The sequence below is a fragment of the Camellia sinensis genome, chromosome 7 (assembly GCF_055761805.1).
Source record: "Camellia sinensis isolate YWXY chromosome 7, ASM5576180v1, whole genome shotgun sequence".
NCBI lineage: Eukaryota > Viridiplantae > Streptophyta > Magnoliopsida > Ericales > Theaceae > Camellia > Camellia sinensis.
Window position 1 is genome coordinate 66,031,524 of NC_138967.1, and position 16,212 is coordinate 66,047,735.

Below are 16,212 nucleotides of genomic sequence, written 5' to 3' on the forward strand. Positions count from 1 at the left end.
TGATGGAGAATGCGAGACTTATAATTTTGTGTTGGGTGATTGAGAATATGATGAATGATAGTGAATGAGTATGAACATATAATACTCTGAGAATACCCAATAATTTTCTAAGCTTCACATATTTTTTATTTTATTCCATCTTGTGGTTATGGTTTCCTCATAGGTAAACAACATAGGACAATGGTATGATTTTCTTTCTATCTTTCCTTAGGTTCCATTTATTTAGAAAGAACCCGATAATACAAGATAAATATGATAGAAAGTGAAATGAAGGAAAGGGGAAATATATATATATATATATATATATATATATATATATATTCTTGCATGTATATGAATCAATGGAAAATTTTGTAAGAAAATAATGGGAAAAAAATATAATCAGTGCATAATGAGTTGTGGAAAGAAATATTGGCAAAAAGGAAAACAAAATAAACTTTGTCAAAATTCGTGATAAAAAATAAATTTCCTTATTTATTATGCAAGAAATTGTTAGCCTAACTAACATACTAATTTAAAGTTTCCATTACCTTTTAAGACTCTCTATCTAAATAAATAAATAAAATTAAATTAAAAAAAAAATTCTAATATTTTCTTTTGTTATCTATGTAACTAAACTGAGCGGTAGAAATCATATCATATCAAACGTATTCCAATATGGTAGTAATTCTAATACCTAAAATTTATTCTACCCTTGCTCAAAGTATTGGTCTCTATAAATAAATAAAAACATAATGAAACGTTTATTCTTCTTGCCTCCATTGATCTCTTCACTCTTCTTCTTCCGCAATGCGAAACCACAACATGCTCTTCCCGCAGCACCACCGTCCATGCTCTCCCGCTGTCCAGTTCTTAGTCTTTCTCATCGTTGCAGTGATCGTCATTGCCGGTTTCATTGCCTTCATTTTCTATCTCATTAATCCTCACCCTCCAAATTTCACAATCAAGTCCGTGTCAGTCTCTCCTTTCTCAATCTCCAATGCTCAAATCACCGCAGCATGGCATATACTCTTCTCCCTTACAAATCCTAGTTCCAAAACACGAATCACTTGCCAACATGTCAAGATTTTTGCATACTACAGAAAAACACTTCTTTCATCATCAACACTACCTTCTCTTCACTTTGCTGAGAATTTCCATGGTTTGTTCTCAGCGAACATTTCTGCGTCATCTGTACTAATTGATAACAACGTTGCGAATGCCATTGTGATGGATTGGAAGCAAGGAGTAGTGCAGTTTAACTTTAAGTTGCGTGCAAGAATCGTGTTCGATTATTTTACATTGATGAAGAAGAGACGGAGGATAACAGTCACTTGTGAGAATGTGAAGATCATGTTCAATACAACGGGTGGTTCTATGTTGAATGGCTTGAAAAACTGCAAGATTGATCTGTAAGTTGGAGTGGTTTGATTTGTGATTTTTGTTTTTGGATCTAGCTCTGTTTTGGGTATTTGAAGGTTTGTTGATTGCTGCAACTCCTTACTCGCAATACATAAAATGGATTTTTTTTGGCCACTTGATATACAAACAGAATTTATATACACAATTTGCTTACAGCGACGTGTCATTTTATGATGCTTTCATTTACCATTAAATTTGTTGTCATAATTTCACAAATGCTACTGTCAAATCAATTTTATTATGAATTTATACAAGTATATAATTTTTCTTATTTAAAGAATATTTAGTTCACAATATAAAATGTTTGAAATATATCCATTATACTGTGCATCCCATATCACATTAAACTTAATTTATATCATATATTTTAATTTTGAGGCACTTTCCTGATAGATCCTCTGGGATAATTCTTGAGTAATCTTCAAGCACTATGAATATCATATGATACTCCCAATTAATAATGTTGACCCATTTTTGTTGACCCATTTTATTAAGTAATTGAGACACATTAAACCAATGATGTATCATATTCTAGTCCTTCTTTTTGCTACTCAGTCAATGATATTGTGTTCAATTTGCAGAAAGTGAAGTTCTGCATTATGCACTGATGGGGTTGGTCTGAGATTTTGTCTGCTACTGATGGGAGGAAGTGTGCTGGTTCTTCAATCATTTTTCTGGATAATCTGTCTTACTTGCTGATTTCTTGCACGGGTTTCTTGCTGCTACAGAGTTTTGTAGGATTGGAGTGCTTGCAGTGGCTGCAACTTGAGGATTGGTATTAGGTTCTAGTTTTTCCAGTTGTGTAGTTTTTGTGATTGCTTAGTCTTGGTGTTGGTTGCTCAGCAGTGGACTGCTTGCTGGTTTTCTTTGTTTTTGCTCTGTTTTCAAGCTCTTCTTTATTGACATAATTTATCATACTTCGTGTGTGTTTCATCAATAAAGTCTTCTTTTGCCAATCAAAAAAAATATACATATATTCCATATGAGTTTGTTGTTTTGTTAAAGAGTTTTGTGTTAACTTTTTGTCCATATTGTTCTGCCATGGGTGAGATCGTGTCCCATGTCCCACGATATTCCCAGAAGTAGTAAGCATTGTTGTGACTCCTTCTTGATTCATCATTTACATGGACTTGACCATCTACCTACATAGTTGATCGGATATTTGACTAAACACACTGTTCGAACAACTAACCATATGTCATGCTCATCCTATCGTGGTTGTGCAAAATTACCTCAAGCAAACAAAAAATTCCGCATAAAAGATTTTGTAAAAAAGTGGTCGATGAACTTGCTATCACACTAGATTCTGAATTCGTGATTCATAGCAAATCCAGCAGGTTAACTTTTGGCGCACAACAAAATTTAGAGAGGCATTTTGTCAATCAAGTTATGCACATATATGATATATAGGTCTATCAAACCCCATTTGTTCATGAAACGAATAAGGAAGTTATTGGAGCTCTGAAACGTACTTCTCTAATTGAATGCCTCTAGATAAAAATCACAAAAGAGAAAAATGACTTTTTTGATTGAGACATTTTATCAAACGACTGGATGATAATAAGCACATAACGATACTTATAGAAAAGTAAAAAAAATAACTCATTTACAGAAGAGAACTTACTTGTGAACAATGAATAAACCATATGTTAGTTGTAATTAAACCATCACATAACCTTGTTAGATCGGTTAATGGTTTCTAATTATGTAAAAAATATTGTAACTAAATCACAAACATTTGTAACATTAACTAAATTTTTTTGAATATTTTGTTACATTAATTTGTGGTAAATTTAGGCATTTTGTAATATGTGCCTATGTGGTATGTATCTCTAAAAGGTGCATACCTTAAGCTTTCCTATAAATTGAGTTGACTTTTGATAGTCATAAACTCAACCATTTTAAACCCAACTCACTAATGTCATTGAGTGAATTTACAATTTAAAATTAGGGGCACTTTTTCATAAATCATTTTTTATCTGCTTATGTTTTATTTAGTCCATATTATTTTCTTATATTCCAATAAGTCCTATGAGTGATGTAGTTACCAAAATACTCCTAATAATATACACATTTACAGTGTGAATGTTCCGTGATGTGAATGTTCACACCGTCAATGTGAATATTCACATTGTAAAATATGAATGTTCACATCACTAAATTGCTAACCGTTCAAAAAATACTTGTAATGGTAGAAATGTCCATAAAATACTTTAAATATGAGAATTAGGATTTGGTAGATCAAATGTTTAAATAATAAGACTTATTGGAATATAAGAATATCTTATAGACTAATTAGGATACAAACATTTAAAAAATAATTTTCTAATAAATCTCCCTTAAAATTATGTCTTTCTAAAATTCCTTGAAAAAATGATAAAGGGTCAATCAAAACAACCCTCAATATGTTTGGTTTAATTTTAGAAATTATTTTTAAATTTTGTTCTCATATATTTTTAGTAAATTTTTTTTTTTCCTATTTTAATCAAAATGACACTTAAAAAGTAAAATATTTATAAATAAATTTAAAATAATTACGTTAGGTTGACTTTTGCATTTTTGTTTCTTAAATAAATGTTAGTAACTCATAATTTTAAATTTTTAAATTCGCACTTAATGATATAACAATATAATTGGATTTTAAACGGTTGAGTTTTTAACCACCAAAAGTTTGACACGGAATTTGTCATTTTAATCTTATGAATAAGAATTTAATATTCTTAAATTTTTACAAACTTTTTAGTTAACCTTTTATTATCTGTTAAAGAATTTTAAAAACTCATAATTTTAAATTTTAAATTCACTCGATGACAGCAACAGGTTGAGTTTTAAAAGTTATGTCTCTAATAATTAAAAGTAGATATGCAGTTTATGTTGCCATTGGAGCTGTTTGATATAGATTGCGAGAGGTGATTGTAACTTATTTTAATTTAGGAGTTCGTATCAAATTGTTTGGTGGTGAAGGAGTGCTTTTAACTTGGGAGACTTACGTTTAAGTTCTAATAGGTGGACTTCTTATCCAATAGGTCCTATGATAATTAATGACGTTTTTTATCAAATACTATAAAAAAAAGTCAATAATTGTTAATTTTCAACGACAATTTAAAAATTGTCACAAAAATGTCACTAATTATAAATTTTAGTGATAGTTTAAAAAATCGTCACAAAAAAGTCAATAATTTTCAACTTTCAACGGCTGTTTGAAAATTTTGTTTTAGAAAAATATCACTAATTGTAAGTTTTAGCAATAATTTATAAAAAAACGTGATAAAAAAAGTCAGTAATTCTCAATTATTACTAACATATGCAAAAAAATCATTACAAAAAATTATTTCTAGCAACTATTTTATTAAAACTTATTGTCAATAGAACTTTATGAGAATTAAGTCCAACTATGAGAACCTAATCGATAGGTTTGATTCCATTTTTTTGAATTATTTTGTCAAAAAGTGATTTGAAAACTCTACTTTGAAAAAATATTTTTGTTTGGTCTTCAAAAAATTGCAGTATTGCAAATTCAAGTTTCTCTTCAATTTAAAGAGAGAGACTGTTGGCACATAAATTTAAACTAAATTTATGAGACGTATAGAGCCTATGATAGGAAGGTTGTAGGTAATCACTTCCTGAAAAAAAGATCAACATGATCCGTTGAAGCATATAAATAAAACGACGTTGTATCTCAACAACGTTATTCAAGATACTCAAATGACACGTGGAGCCTACGAAAGATAACACCTGTAGAGCCTACAACAAGGACACCACACAGGATGAAACCCCAAAGATCAATCCGGTTAATCAGATATACGATTAATCATATAGCACTATTATTCAAAATTCAAATGGCGCTATCATTCAATTTTAAATTCAAATTGAAGATGAAGCATTCCTATCACCTGATGGCCCTCCAAAAATATGAGGACCATCACACAAGACGGAAAAAGAAATCAGAAGTGAAAAGATCAGAGAGAGAGAGAGAGAAAGAAATTAAGAGCTAAACAAATCGTTACCAGAAAGAAGAAGAGAAGCTTAGAGAACTCAAGAGCCTACGCTAATGACGATGAATAGGTAAAGGGTTCCAAACACAAACTGTATTTTGTATTCGATGGTTCAAAACACATAACAATCTCAATAAAATATTTCTTTTTTTTTTTAAATTGTCTTTTGTTGTTTATTTTGTTCTTCATTAATCGGAGGTTTCATTTGTATAAAATGTGTAATTAACGATCTGAAATACAGATCGGAAATAAGAACCTGCTATTCAAATAATCAACACTGTTTAGTCAAAAAACTAAACAGTGGACATTTGTAACATAAAATTTTAAAATGTGTTGAAACACTTCATGTTTTAAAATTTGTGTCTACAAATTCTGGCACGCCCAATGGGACTTATTTCTCCTCCCATCTTTTAAAGATCAAAAATATATATATATAGTTGAAACCTACTGACGTATTCTTTTGTTATAGGAATGCTGAAGCAACTGTCAAGCGACAAACCTACACTCTAGTGGTTCTGAAATCACCAAGGGTAGAGATAGCACCCATCACCCAAGGGGCTCCAGAGCGAATGCTCTTGGCTGTCCCAAAGGTAGAACCAGCGAAATCCTGAAAAGATGCACTTCTTTCCCCTATCACCCAAGACGCTCAGGAGCAAAAGCTCTTGGCTGTCCCGAAGGTAACTGGTGTGACGAAGAAAGTCACACTTCTCTAGAAAGTTGAAAGTTTGAGAAAGATTACCGGAGATTATGTGAAAGCGTCAAAGCAGTACGCAACTATGAGGGCCATAGCCCGAATGAAGAGCTTTCTAATTCAGGCAATGGAGGCTAATCAGTTTGCAATTACAACTTTTGTTGCAGTTTCAACGGGGGCAACAAAAAACGTTGTGGCCCAACTACTCAAAAAGGTAGAAGACTCCATTAAAATGGTGGAGTCTGCCCAGAAGAAAGCCTCTGCTAAAAACATGGCCATCATTAGGGCCATTGGGAGGAGGGTGATGACCCAAACTCCTGTTGATGGAAAAAAGGCCCCTGTTGTTGAAAAAACAGTTTCGGCCTACGAACCGATAGTTCTGTTCAGAGCACAAAATCGGTCAAACCAAATCTCAGTCAATTCTCAGGAGCCAAAGAAACACTCATTGGCTCGACAGGATTCGAATAAGGAACACCCGTTGGCCCGACAGAATAAGGAACACCCGTTGGCCCGACAAGGTTCGAATAAGGAACACCTGTTGGCCCAACGGGATTTGAATCAACATCAATTGATCCGCTCTAAAAATGTAGGGATTGTTCATGAGGAATTTGCAGAAACGCAAACGGTTCCTTCTAAGCCCCTAGGGGCTCGACTTGATATGTCATCCGGTCCAGTTTCGAAAAGACAAAGGCGAAGAAGAAATAAGGCCTTAAAGAAACTGGAACTAATAACAGTGGCAACAAATGTTATAGGAGCTATTGAAAGGGCTCTCTCGAAAGATGAACCGCCAAAACAAATTGAAAGTCCTGTCTTTGTTGGAAAATCCAAGGTGGAGGAGGGTAAGCAACCCTTGGGAAATATTTCTACTTTGGTTGCACTGTCTATGGAGGGAATAAGAAAAGGGCCTGTAACAAGGTCCATAACCCGTCAGGCTCAAAACAAAGCATCACAGTAAGATGCTTCAAATATGAGTAATGTTGTGGGGGTTGATAATCCTTTATACGAACAAGATGATTCTATCTCGTTTGTTTCAACGAATATTGGAAACAATGAATTGAAAGATATCAACAAAGTCACAGTTATGATGATTGAGGTTGAGAAAGAAGGTGAAAATTCGCAGGTCTAACAAGACCAAGGTCTCAAGGAAAAAGTGGTGGCCCTACAAGAACAACTCGAGAGAAGAGAACGGGAAATGGATGTTATGTTGGAGCAAATGCAACAGTTGCAGGCCCAAATGACAGGACCAGGAAGTGCACCCAAACAAATGACACAACCTGTTGTGGGGACATCCATAGGCATACAAAGCACACTAGCCCTAGGGGGCAATGGTCCTTGTTACTCTGATCTAACGAGTGGTGGTATGAATCCAATGCTCATGGCCATGATTGATGATATGGTGAGGAGACAAGTAAAGAAAGTCAAAGAAAAAGATGATGAGAACTTTCGAATAATTACAAAACCTTACCCAGCATGGGTAGATGCTGTTCCATTCCCTTCTGGTTTTTCCCAACCAGATTTCAAAATGTTTGATAGAACAGGAGATCCAAGACAACATGTGGCTCATTTTCTTTCAATGTGCGGGCCAATAGCCCATAATGAGGCCCATGTATCTGCAGCTATTTGTTCAATCACTTAAAAGTTCTGTGTTTCCTTGGTATGCTAACCTTCCTGAGGGATCAATCCTAAATTTGGATTCCATAATGAAGGAGTTCCTTAAACAGTTCTGCAACACACAAAGGCGAGTTGGAGTACCAGAACTGATTGAGACCAAGCAACGTGACAATGAGTCTGTTACAGATTTTATTGCAAGATGGCGCGCTTTGACATTTGCTTGTCCTCAAAAGTTTACACAATTAGAGTTAATTCGGATGTGCCTTAACAACTTTCGACATGAGCTCTCTACGGCTCTTATGGCTCAAACTTTTGAAGGATTCAATGATCTATGCACTAAAGCTCATGACATGGAGCTGCATCTAGCTAAACGAAAGAGGCCTAGGGCCGTTGAAAGGGTTGAGTCCTCGACTGCAGCTACAATCGAAACCAGAAAGAAGGGTCCCGTTGTAGTAGGGGCTAAAAAGCCCAAGGAATTTAAAAGGGTGACTATGAAAGAGCAGTTGGAGAAGAAATATTCTTTCATGGATGATCTGGTCGAAGACCAATTTGAAGATCTGTTGGAGCAAAAGTTGATTGCTCTCTCTAAGGTGAAAAGACCACATGAGGTAGGAAAGACCAACGATCCAAAGTATTGCCCCTACCATCGTTTAATTGGCAATCCGATAAAAGAGTGCTTTGTTCTGAAAGATAAAATTCACGAACTTTTGGACTCTAAGATTATCGAGCTCCCTTCTCAAGAGAAAGCATCTGCTAACCCAATTACTATCGACAATGATAATGAAGGTGAATGAGTTGTTTATCAGTCAAAAAGCATGAAGAAAAAACAAAATGCCACAGTGAAAGCTAGAAGTGTGGTTGATTCAACAACACAAGGGCCAAAAGTTTCCAAAAAGCAAAAACCAAAAGTTTCCAAGAAACTGAAGAAAGCCAAAGTAAGTAAGAGAAAAGAAGAACCCAAAGAAGGGAAAGGGGGAGAAATTGGTCCCTGATGAGCAGTTAGAGCAATGTCCCCTTGTCCCAGTCACATTGGAGGAATTTCTACCTTCAAAATTTCAATCTGTGGAGTTGCAAACATACTTTGATAAAAGGAGGGAGGAAAAGCTTACTTTGGCCCCTTGCCTAACCATCATTGTTTTGAGTGATGACGAGGAAGATGAGAGTGAAGTTGGTTCAAAAGTTAGGGAAGGAGATTGCATTACATCTCATATCTGCATACCTGACTCACCAGAATATACACCAACTTCTCCTGAATACACACCAGCCTCACCAGAATATATACCAACTTATCCTGAATACGCACCAGCCTCACCAGAGTATACACCAGCTTCTCTGAAGTACACACCAGAAGCCTTTTCTCCAGAATATTTGCCAGTGCCACCAATGTACTATCAAAGCATCATAGCTAACCTTAACGATCCCAACTAGGTTGGCACCATAAAGGAAGCACAATCATTTGATACCACTAACTCTTCCTTGTCTCTCTTAACAACTATTTTAACAACCATGTCTCAAATTAATCATGACTACTTCATCTTGCCCCTTAGCGTTTGATGTTGTAGATTGCACCTCTTCATACAATAATAAGATGTAATTTCCACCTTATGATCATAATTTATACCACTTGATATATAACTTGCAAACTTCATATATAAGCCTTTCAACCTTCTCAACCAAACATGCTTGAACAAAAATTAAAATTAAATAATAAATAAAATAAAACAAATAATTTGTAGCATGCTTTCTAAGAAGTTGTGATCACATTCTTCAAGATAGCATGCTTTCTAAGAAGTTGTGATCACATTCTTTAAGAAAGGCATCTGAGTCTTGCAAAAGTGAGATAGCCAGTGTGACCTCTGGCCTCAGTTGAGGGTCAAACCATGATTGTAAGAGAACTTGCATTGCTGCCTTCATTTGAGCCATGCCTCCTCTTGCAAGGAAGAGACCCAAGAGCAGCACTATCATCATCTTGGAAGCTCTCTGTTTTCCCTTCTCTAACTTCATACATGCAAAGGCGTACCTCAAATGTTTTTATATCTACACAAGCACAAGATAACATCCATCAAAATGTATTTTCAATGTGAACTGACAATTCAATCGCCAATTAACAACTGCTAATAATCAAAACAAATGAATTTAAAAAGCATCAAAATCAAGTCAGCGTAGGCCAAAATTGAAAATGAGAACACAATAGCTCATAAAATCTAGAAGAATAAGCTGCAAAAGTGCTTATTGGTAAAATTTAATTGTGGAGTTTCACAAGAACGTTGTACTTGCTCAATGCACGGTGAGAATGAGCACAAAATCCCATCTTGTTTCAACATTTTCCCAGCAGAAGGAATGGCTAACCAAGGTTGCGGTAGGTCTAGGAAGACAGCCTTCCACAAAAATCATCAGGAAACCCCTCACACCTTGAATATCTCTAACTCCCACTGTGACCACACTACTTAGTCCTGTCCTCTCAAAATTTTCCCTGCCTCAAAAATAAAAACTCAAGTCAGCATTTTAAAAATTTTACTTCTTCAAAACACATAAAGGTGTAGCCTTTGTGACTTTACTTGAATGTTGTTGTGAGTGACATTATTGAGACAAACATTCTTTTTAACAAGCTAGACAAGCTTATTACCATCATTAGATCACACCATGTAACCTAGATTCATTGAGGGGACCAAAAAAATAACATAAAACGTAACTTGACTTGAATTTGAGGACACAAGCTTCGTCTTAAATAACATCAACTTGACCTCAGTTTGAAGAAGCATCCATTCTATCAGTCAGTATGGTTAGCTTGAACACATAACTTAAACAAGGCATCAACTATATGGCTTACAGAAAATAAAATAAAAAACAAAAACACCCATATAAAAGGTTCCTCTGAGCTGTAACATTTCAAGTTTTTAAAATGCCAGCACATTTTTTGAAGAAAATAGAGACCTTTTTTTTTATTCCTTCAAGTTTAATATGCTTAAAAACAAAAAATTAATTACGATCCCTTTTGGTTATTGTTTATCTCTTTTTTTGTTATTTTTTTGTTTTATGTTTGTGTTTGTGTTTTTTTTGGTGTCCATCTACAAACAATTTTTTATGAGGTGTTACGATATAGAATCCAATTGGAATTAAACATAGACTGAGAGTAATACATTGTGAAGTACCATAAATTTGAGAGATTTTGATTTCTTACCTAGCTGAGGCAGCCCTTTGTTCGTGAAAATCAAACGTATAGACATGTCTCGTGGGAGCTACAACCCTTGCAAGTGAGGTGGTCAAAGATCCGCTTTCAGTGCCAGACTCAAGAACCAAACAACCAGGAACTAATTCCAAGTACATAATAACAAAGCTAATATCTGCAACACATAGAATCTGAGTTCTTATCATGCTTCTCATATACAATAACCAAATCTCAATCACTAATGCAACGGTTCAATGATATCTTTTTTGCAGGATCAATGAGCAGCATCACTAAAATTTTGAAGGCAATATATAAAGCTGCCAAGAAAGGTTCTCAGCCAAAATCAAGGTCATAAGATGTAAGGTAACTGATCAAATTTCCTGACATTTATCTTTCGAATTTTCAGAAAACTTAGGTGTATTTTCCATGGAAATTCATTTTTCTTGTGCCATTACGAATTTAGTCATATCATGTAAGTTACTCAACAAAGAAAAACAGAGGAGACTAAAACTACAAAAATACATGTACTTGTGTACACACATATATTTGTCATAACTTAAAGAACGTGATTTTTGAACGTACATCTGGTGAAACTGCAAGAGATCAAGAGTTAACTAGTAAACAGTTGCAAACATCCCAAAAAACATGACATGGGACAGAAGAAAAGTAGGCAATCTGTACAGCAATTATGTTAACAAAACTATAAATAAAAAAATAAAAATAAAAAAAATGGATGGCGAGTGAGTGATCTACAAGACCCATTAAATTTTTATCTAGAATCTTGTTATAAAGTAAGATTTAATCAATTCATAAGTTAATTTATATGCTTCTTTCCAAATGTAAAGGGTACACCATACACACACACATAAAAATTATGTAACAAACTGTTTGTTGCCGTTTGATAAATTGATAAGCTAAAACAGCAAATAAACTATCCTATTAGAAAATTCTTAAAATCCTAAAATTGATATGTTCATCAAATTGGAGAGAAAAAAAACAATCGGCCATCTGTGAGCCCGAATAGGAGGTTAGGGTTCAAATCTACGACCTAGAATTTCAATATCTCACTTTGAGACTTTCTTTGTAAATTAATTAGTATAAATTGTATATGATCTTTCATTATCATTGCATACAAATTCTATATGGAGAGACAAAAGAGATTCCTGGCGTAGAGAAAATAATTGTGTTTCCTCCCAATCAACTGCATTTCAAACCCTAACCCTAACCCTAACCCTAACAAACACTACTACTACTACACTTCGTATCACCATTAAACCGTCCTATCTCAGACCGGCCACCTGTTCAAACAATCTTTAAATCGTTACGGCCCAGAACGGTTTTCAAAGTATCCTTCCACCGAATCGGCACTCAAAAAAATAAGTACTGAACCGACTCAACTCAGTCTACAATCAAATTTATTAAAAAAAAAAAAAAAAAAAATTATTTCACCATTTGAGTCTTGCAATTTAATAACTGGAATCAACTCTGTGCCTCAGTCTCACATTAAATTTTAAAAATTTATCTTGCAATTTACTGGTAAGGAAAAGTTTACAAAAAATAACATATGATTTATTATGTCATTATGGATTAAATTATAATTCTTAATTATTATTTTTTAAATCTAAACTCATCTAGTAATTTCATATATTAAATAAAAAAATTTATTATGAGACGAAATGCCAATAACATTATAGTTAAGTGCACAATAACACTTTTATCCCAAAGCTTGGTGGATGCAATTTTTCTTTTTTCTTTTTTTTCCAAAACCAAAAAAAAAAAAAAAAAAACAAAAAAACTCAAGCCAGTTAATAAGAAAACTTAAAACATTTAGCCCAACCCAATTCTACAAAATAAAATATGAATCCAAAGTTCTTTAAAAAGATAAGTTGACCAAATCATCGGCCATATCACCCTTATTTTAAACCAGTATTATTTGATCAGTAACGTCACCGACACGTATCAAATCCCAACCGAAGTCAATGAATTTCACACCACACTATATACAAAACCCACAACATGGGGTGAATTACAGTATGCTAACTTAGGCCTTTTTGGCCACATTTAAAAAAATCAATTTATTAATTTATTTGAATCATATTCAATTTATTTAGTTTTGATTTTCAAAAAATACTTTTTCAAAAACATTTACTTTTTTTAAAATATTTTTTTTTGTTTTTAATGAATTTTTTTAATTTTTAAACACACCTAACATAAATACACTTAAAAAATATAAATTTGTGAAAAAAATCCACTAAATACCAAAAATATAAAAATAAAAAATAAAACTTAAAATTCAGCACATTTTTCATATTTTTGTGTATTTATTAATTTTTTAAAATATTTTTTCACAAATATTTTACTATTTAGTACGGTGCATCTAAAATAATAAAAAAAATTTCTTAAAATTTTAAAAATATTTACTAAAAACAAAAAAAAAACACGAAAAAAAAAAATTGAATTCAAAAAATTGAAACCAAATACATTGATTATTTCTCTATTTTATTATATTTTTTTTCATAATAAACAAAAAAAGTCAACCTATATATCATATCCAAAATAACCTTAAGCCTAACTAAACAGTATGAAATGGACAATTCTAATAAAAAAAAACTCTTACATATATGAGCTTTACGAGTACGGTTATGTAATATTTCATAATATTATGATTGATGGAGAATGTGAGACTTATAATTTTGTGTTGGGTGATTGAGAATATGATGAATGATAATTAGTGAATGAGTATGAACATGTAATACTCCGAAAATACTCAATAATTTTCTAAGCTTCACATATTTTTTATTTTATTCCTTCCTATGGTTATGGTTTCCTCGTAGGTAAACAACATAGGACTATGGTATGATTTTCTTTCTATCTTTCCTTAGGTTCCATTTTTTTAGAAAGAAACCGATAATAGAAGATAAATATGATAGAAAGTGAAGTGAAGAAAAGGGGAAATATATATATATATATATATATTCTTGCATGTATTTGAATCAATGGAAAATTTTGTAAGAAAATAATGGGAAAAAAATATAATCAGTGCATAATGAATTGTGGAAAGAAATATTGGCAAAAAGGAAAACAAAATAAACTTTGTCAAAATTCGTGATAAAAAATAAATTTCCTTATTTATTATGCAAGAAATTGTTAGCCTAACTAACATACTAATTTAAAGTTTCCATTACCTTTTAAGACTCTCTATCTAAATAAATAAATAAAATTAAATTAAAAAAAAAAATTCTTTTATTTTCTTTTGTTATCTATGTAAACTAAACTGAGCGGTAGAAATCATACCATATCAAACGTATTCCATATTAATTTTATTTTCTTTTATTCTACCCTTGCTCAAAGTATTGGTCTCTATAAATAAATAAAAACATAATGAAACGTTTATTCTACACTCTTCTTCTTCAGCAATGCGAAACCACAACGTGTTCTTCCCGCAGCACCACCGTCCATGCTCTCCCGCTGTCCAGTTCTTAGTCTTTCTCATCGTTGCAGTGATCGTCATTGCCGGTTTCATTGCCTTCATTTTCTATCTCATTAATCCTCACCCTCCAAATTTCACAATCAAGTCCGTGTCAGTCTCTCCTTTCTCAATCTCCAATGCTCAAATCACCGCAGCATGGCATATACTCTTCTCCCTTACAAATCCTAGTTCCAAAGCACGAATCACTTGCCAACATGTCAAGATTTTTGCATACTACAGAAAAACACTTCTTTCATCATCAACACTACCTTCTCTTCACTTTGCTGAGAATTTCCATGGTTCGTTCTCAGAGAACATATCTGCGTCATCTGTACTAATTGATAACAACGTTGCGAATGCCATTGTGATGGATTGGAAGCAAGGAGTAGTGCAGTTTAACTTTAAGGTGCGTGCAAGGATCGTGTTCGATTATTTTACATTGATGAAGAAGAGACGGAGGATAACAGTCACTTGTGAGAATGTGAAGATCATGTTCAATACAACGGGTGGTTCTATGTTGAATGGCTTGAAAAACTGCAAGATTGATCTGTAAGTTGGAGTGGTTTGATTTGTGATTTTTGTTTTTGGATCTAGCTCTGTTTTGGGTATTTGAAGGTTTGTTGATTGCTGCAACTCCTTACTCGTAATACATAAAATGGATTTTTTTTGGCCACTTGATATACAAACAGAATTTATATACACAATTTGCTTACAGTGACGTGTCATTTTATGATGCTTTCATTTACCATTAAATTTGTTGTCATAATTTCACAAATGCTACTATCAAATCAATTTTATTATGAATTTATACAAGTATATAATTTTTCTTATTTAAGGAATATTTAGTTCACAATATAAAATGTTTGAAATATATCCATTATACTGTGCATCCCATATCGCATTAAACTTAATTATATCATATATTTTAATTTTGAGGCACTTCCCTGATAAATCCTCTGGGATAATTCTTGAGTAATCTTCAAGCACTATAAATATCATATGATACTCCCAATTAATAATGTTGACCCAATTTTGTTGACCCATTTTATTAAGTAATTGAGACACATTAAACCAATGATGTATCATATTCTAGCCCTTCTTTTTGCTACTCAGTCAATGATATTGTGTTCAATTTGCAGAAAGTGAAGTTCTGCATTATGCACTGATGGGGTTGGTCTGAGATTTTGTCTGCTACTGATGGGAGGAAGTGTGCTGGTTCTTCAATCATTTTTCTGGATAAGCTGTCTTACTTGCTGATTTCTTGCACGGGTTTCTTGCTGCTACAGAGTTTTGTAGGATTGGAGTGCTTGCAGTGGCTGCAACTTGAGGATTGGTATTAGGTTCTAGTTTTTCCAGTTGTGTAGTTTTTGTGATTGCTTAGTCTTGGTGTTGGTTGCTCAGCAGTGGACTGCTTGCTGGTTTTCTTTGTTTTTGCTCTGTTTTCAAGCTCTTCTTTATTGATATAATTTATCATACTTCGTGTGTGTTTCATCAATAAAGTCTTCTTTTGCCAATCAAAAAAAATATACATATATTCCATATGAGTTGGTTGTTTTGTTAAAGAGTTTTGTGTAACTTTTTGTCCATATTGTTCTGCCATGGGTGAGATCGTGTCCCATGTCCCACGATATTCCCAGAAGTAGTAAGCATTGTTGTGACTCCTTGATTCATCATTTACATGGACTTGGCCATCTACCTACATAGTTGATCGGATATTTGACTAAACACACTGTTCGAACAAGATTTTGTGAAAAAGTGGTCGATGAACTTGCTATCACACTAGATTCTGAATTCGTGATTCATAGCAAATCCAGCAGGTTAACTTTTGGCGCACAACAAAATTTAGAGAGGCATTTTGTCAAACAAGTTATGCAAA

The 16,212-nt window shown here is 33.3% G+C and overlaps 2 protein-coding genes and 1 pseudogene across 2 annotated transcripts; 2 read left to right on the plus strand and 1 right to left on the minus strand.

Annotated features, from left to right (window-relative positions):
- The first annotated feature begins 789 nt into the window (after nucleotides 1-789).
- LOC114293749 (uncharacterized) lies at nucleotides 790-6,007 on the plus strand. Its single transcript, XM_028237867.2, has 2 exons — nucleotides 790-1,391; nucleotides 5,866-6,007. The coding sequence occupies exons 1-2, from the start codon at nucleotides 790-792 to the stop codon at nucleotides 6,005-6,007; spliced, it is 744 nt and encodes a 247-aa protein (XP_028093668.2).
- A 3,498-nt stretch (nucleotides 6,008-9,505) lies between these two features.
- On the minus strand, nucleotides 9,506-11,155 carry LOC114293740 (uncharacterized; annotated as a pseudogene).
- A 3,128-nt stretch (nucleotides 11,156-14,283) lies between these two features.
- On the plus strand, nucleotides 14,284-15,482 carry LOC145795860 (uncharacterized). The gene is made up of 2 exons (XM_082880786.1): nucleotides 14,284-14,885; nucleotides 15,476-15,482. The coding sequence occupies exons 1-2, from the start codon at nucleotides 14,284-14,286 to the stop codon at nucleotides 15,480-15,482; spliced, it is 609 nt and encodes a 202-aa protein (XP_082736912.1).
- The last annotated feature ends 730 nt before the right edge of the window (nucleotides 15,483-16,212 follow it).

Excerpts from the sequence above, each read along its gene's own strand:
- LOC114293749 (XM_028237867.2), top strand. The coding sequence starts at position 790 with ATGCGAAACCACAACATGCTCTTCCCGCAGCACCACCGTCCATGCTCT. Across the intron at positions 1,392-5,865 it reads AAAAACTGCAAGATTGATCT|GAATGCTGAAGCAACTGTCA; the intron begins GTAAGTTGGAGT and ends CTTTTGTTATAG.
- LOC145795860 (XM_082880786.1), top strand. The coding sequence starts at position 14,284 with ATGCGAAACCACAACGTGTTCTTCCCGCAGCACCACCGTCCATGCTCT.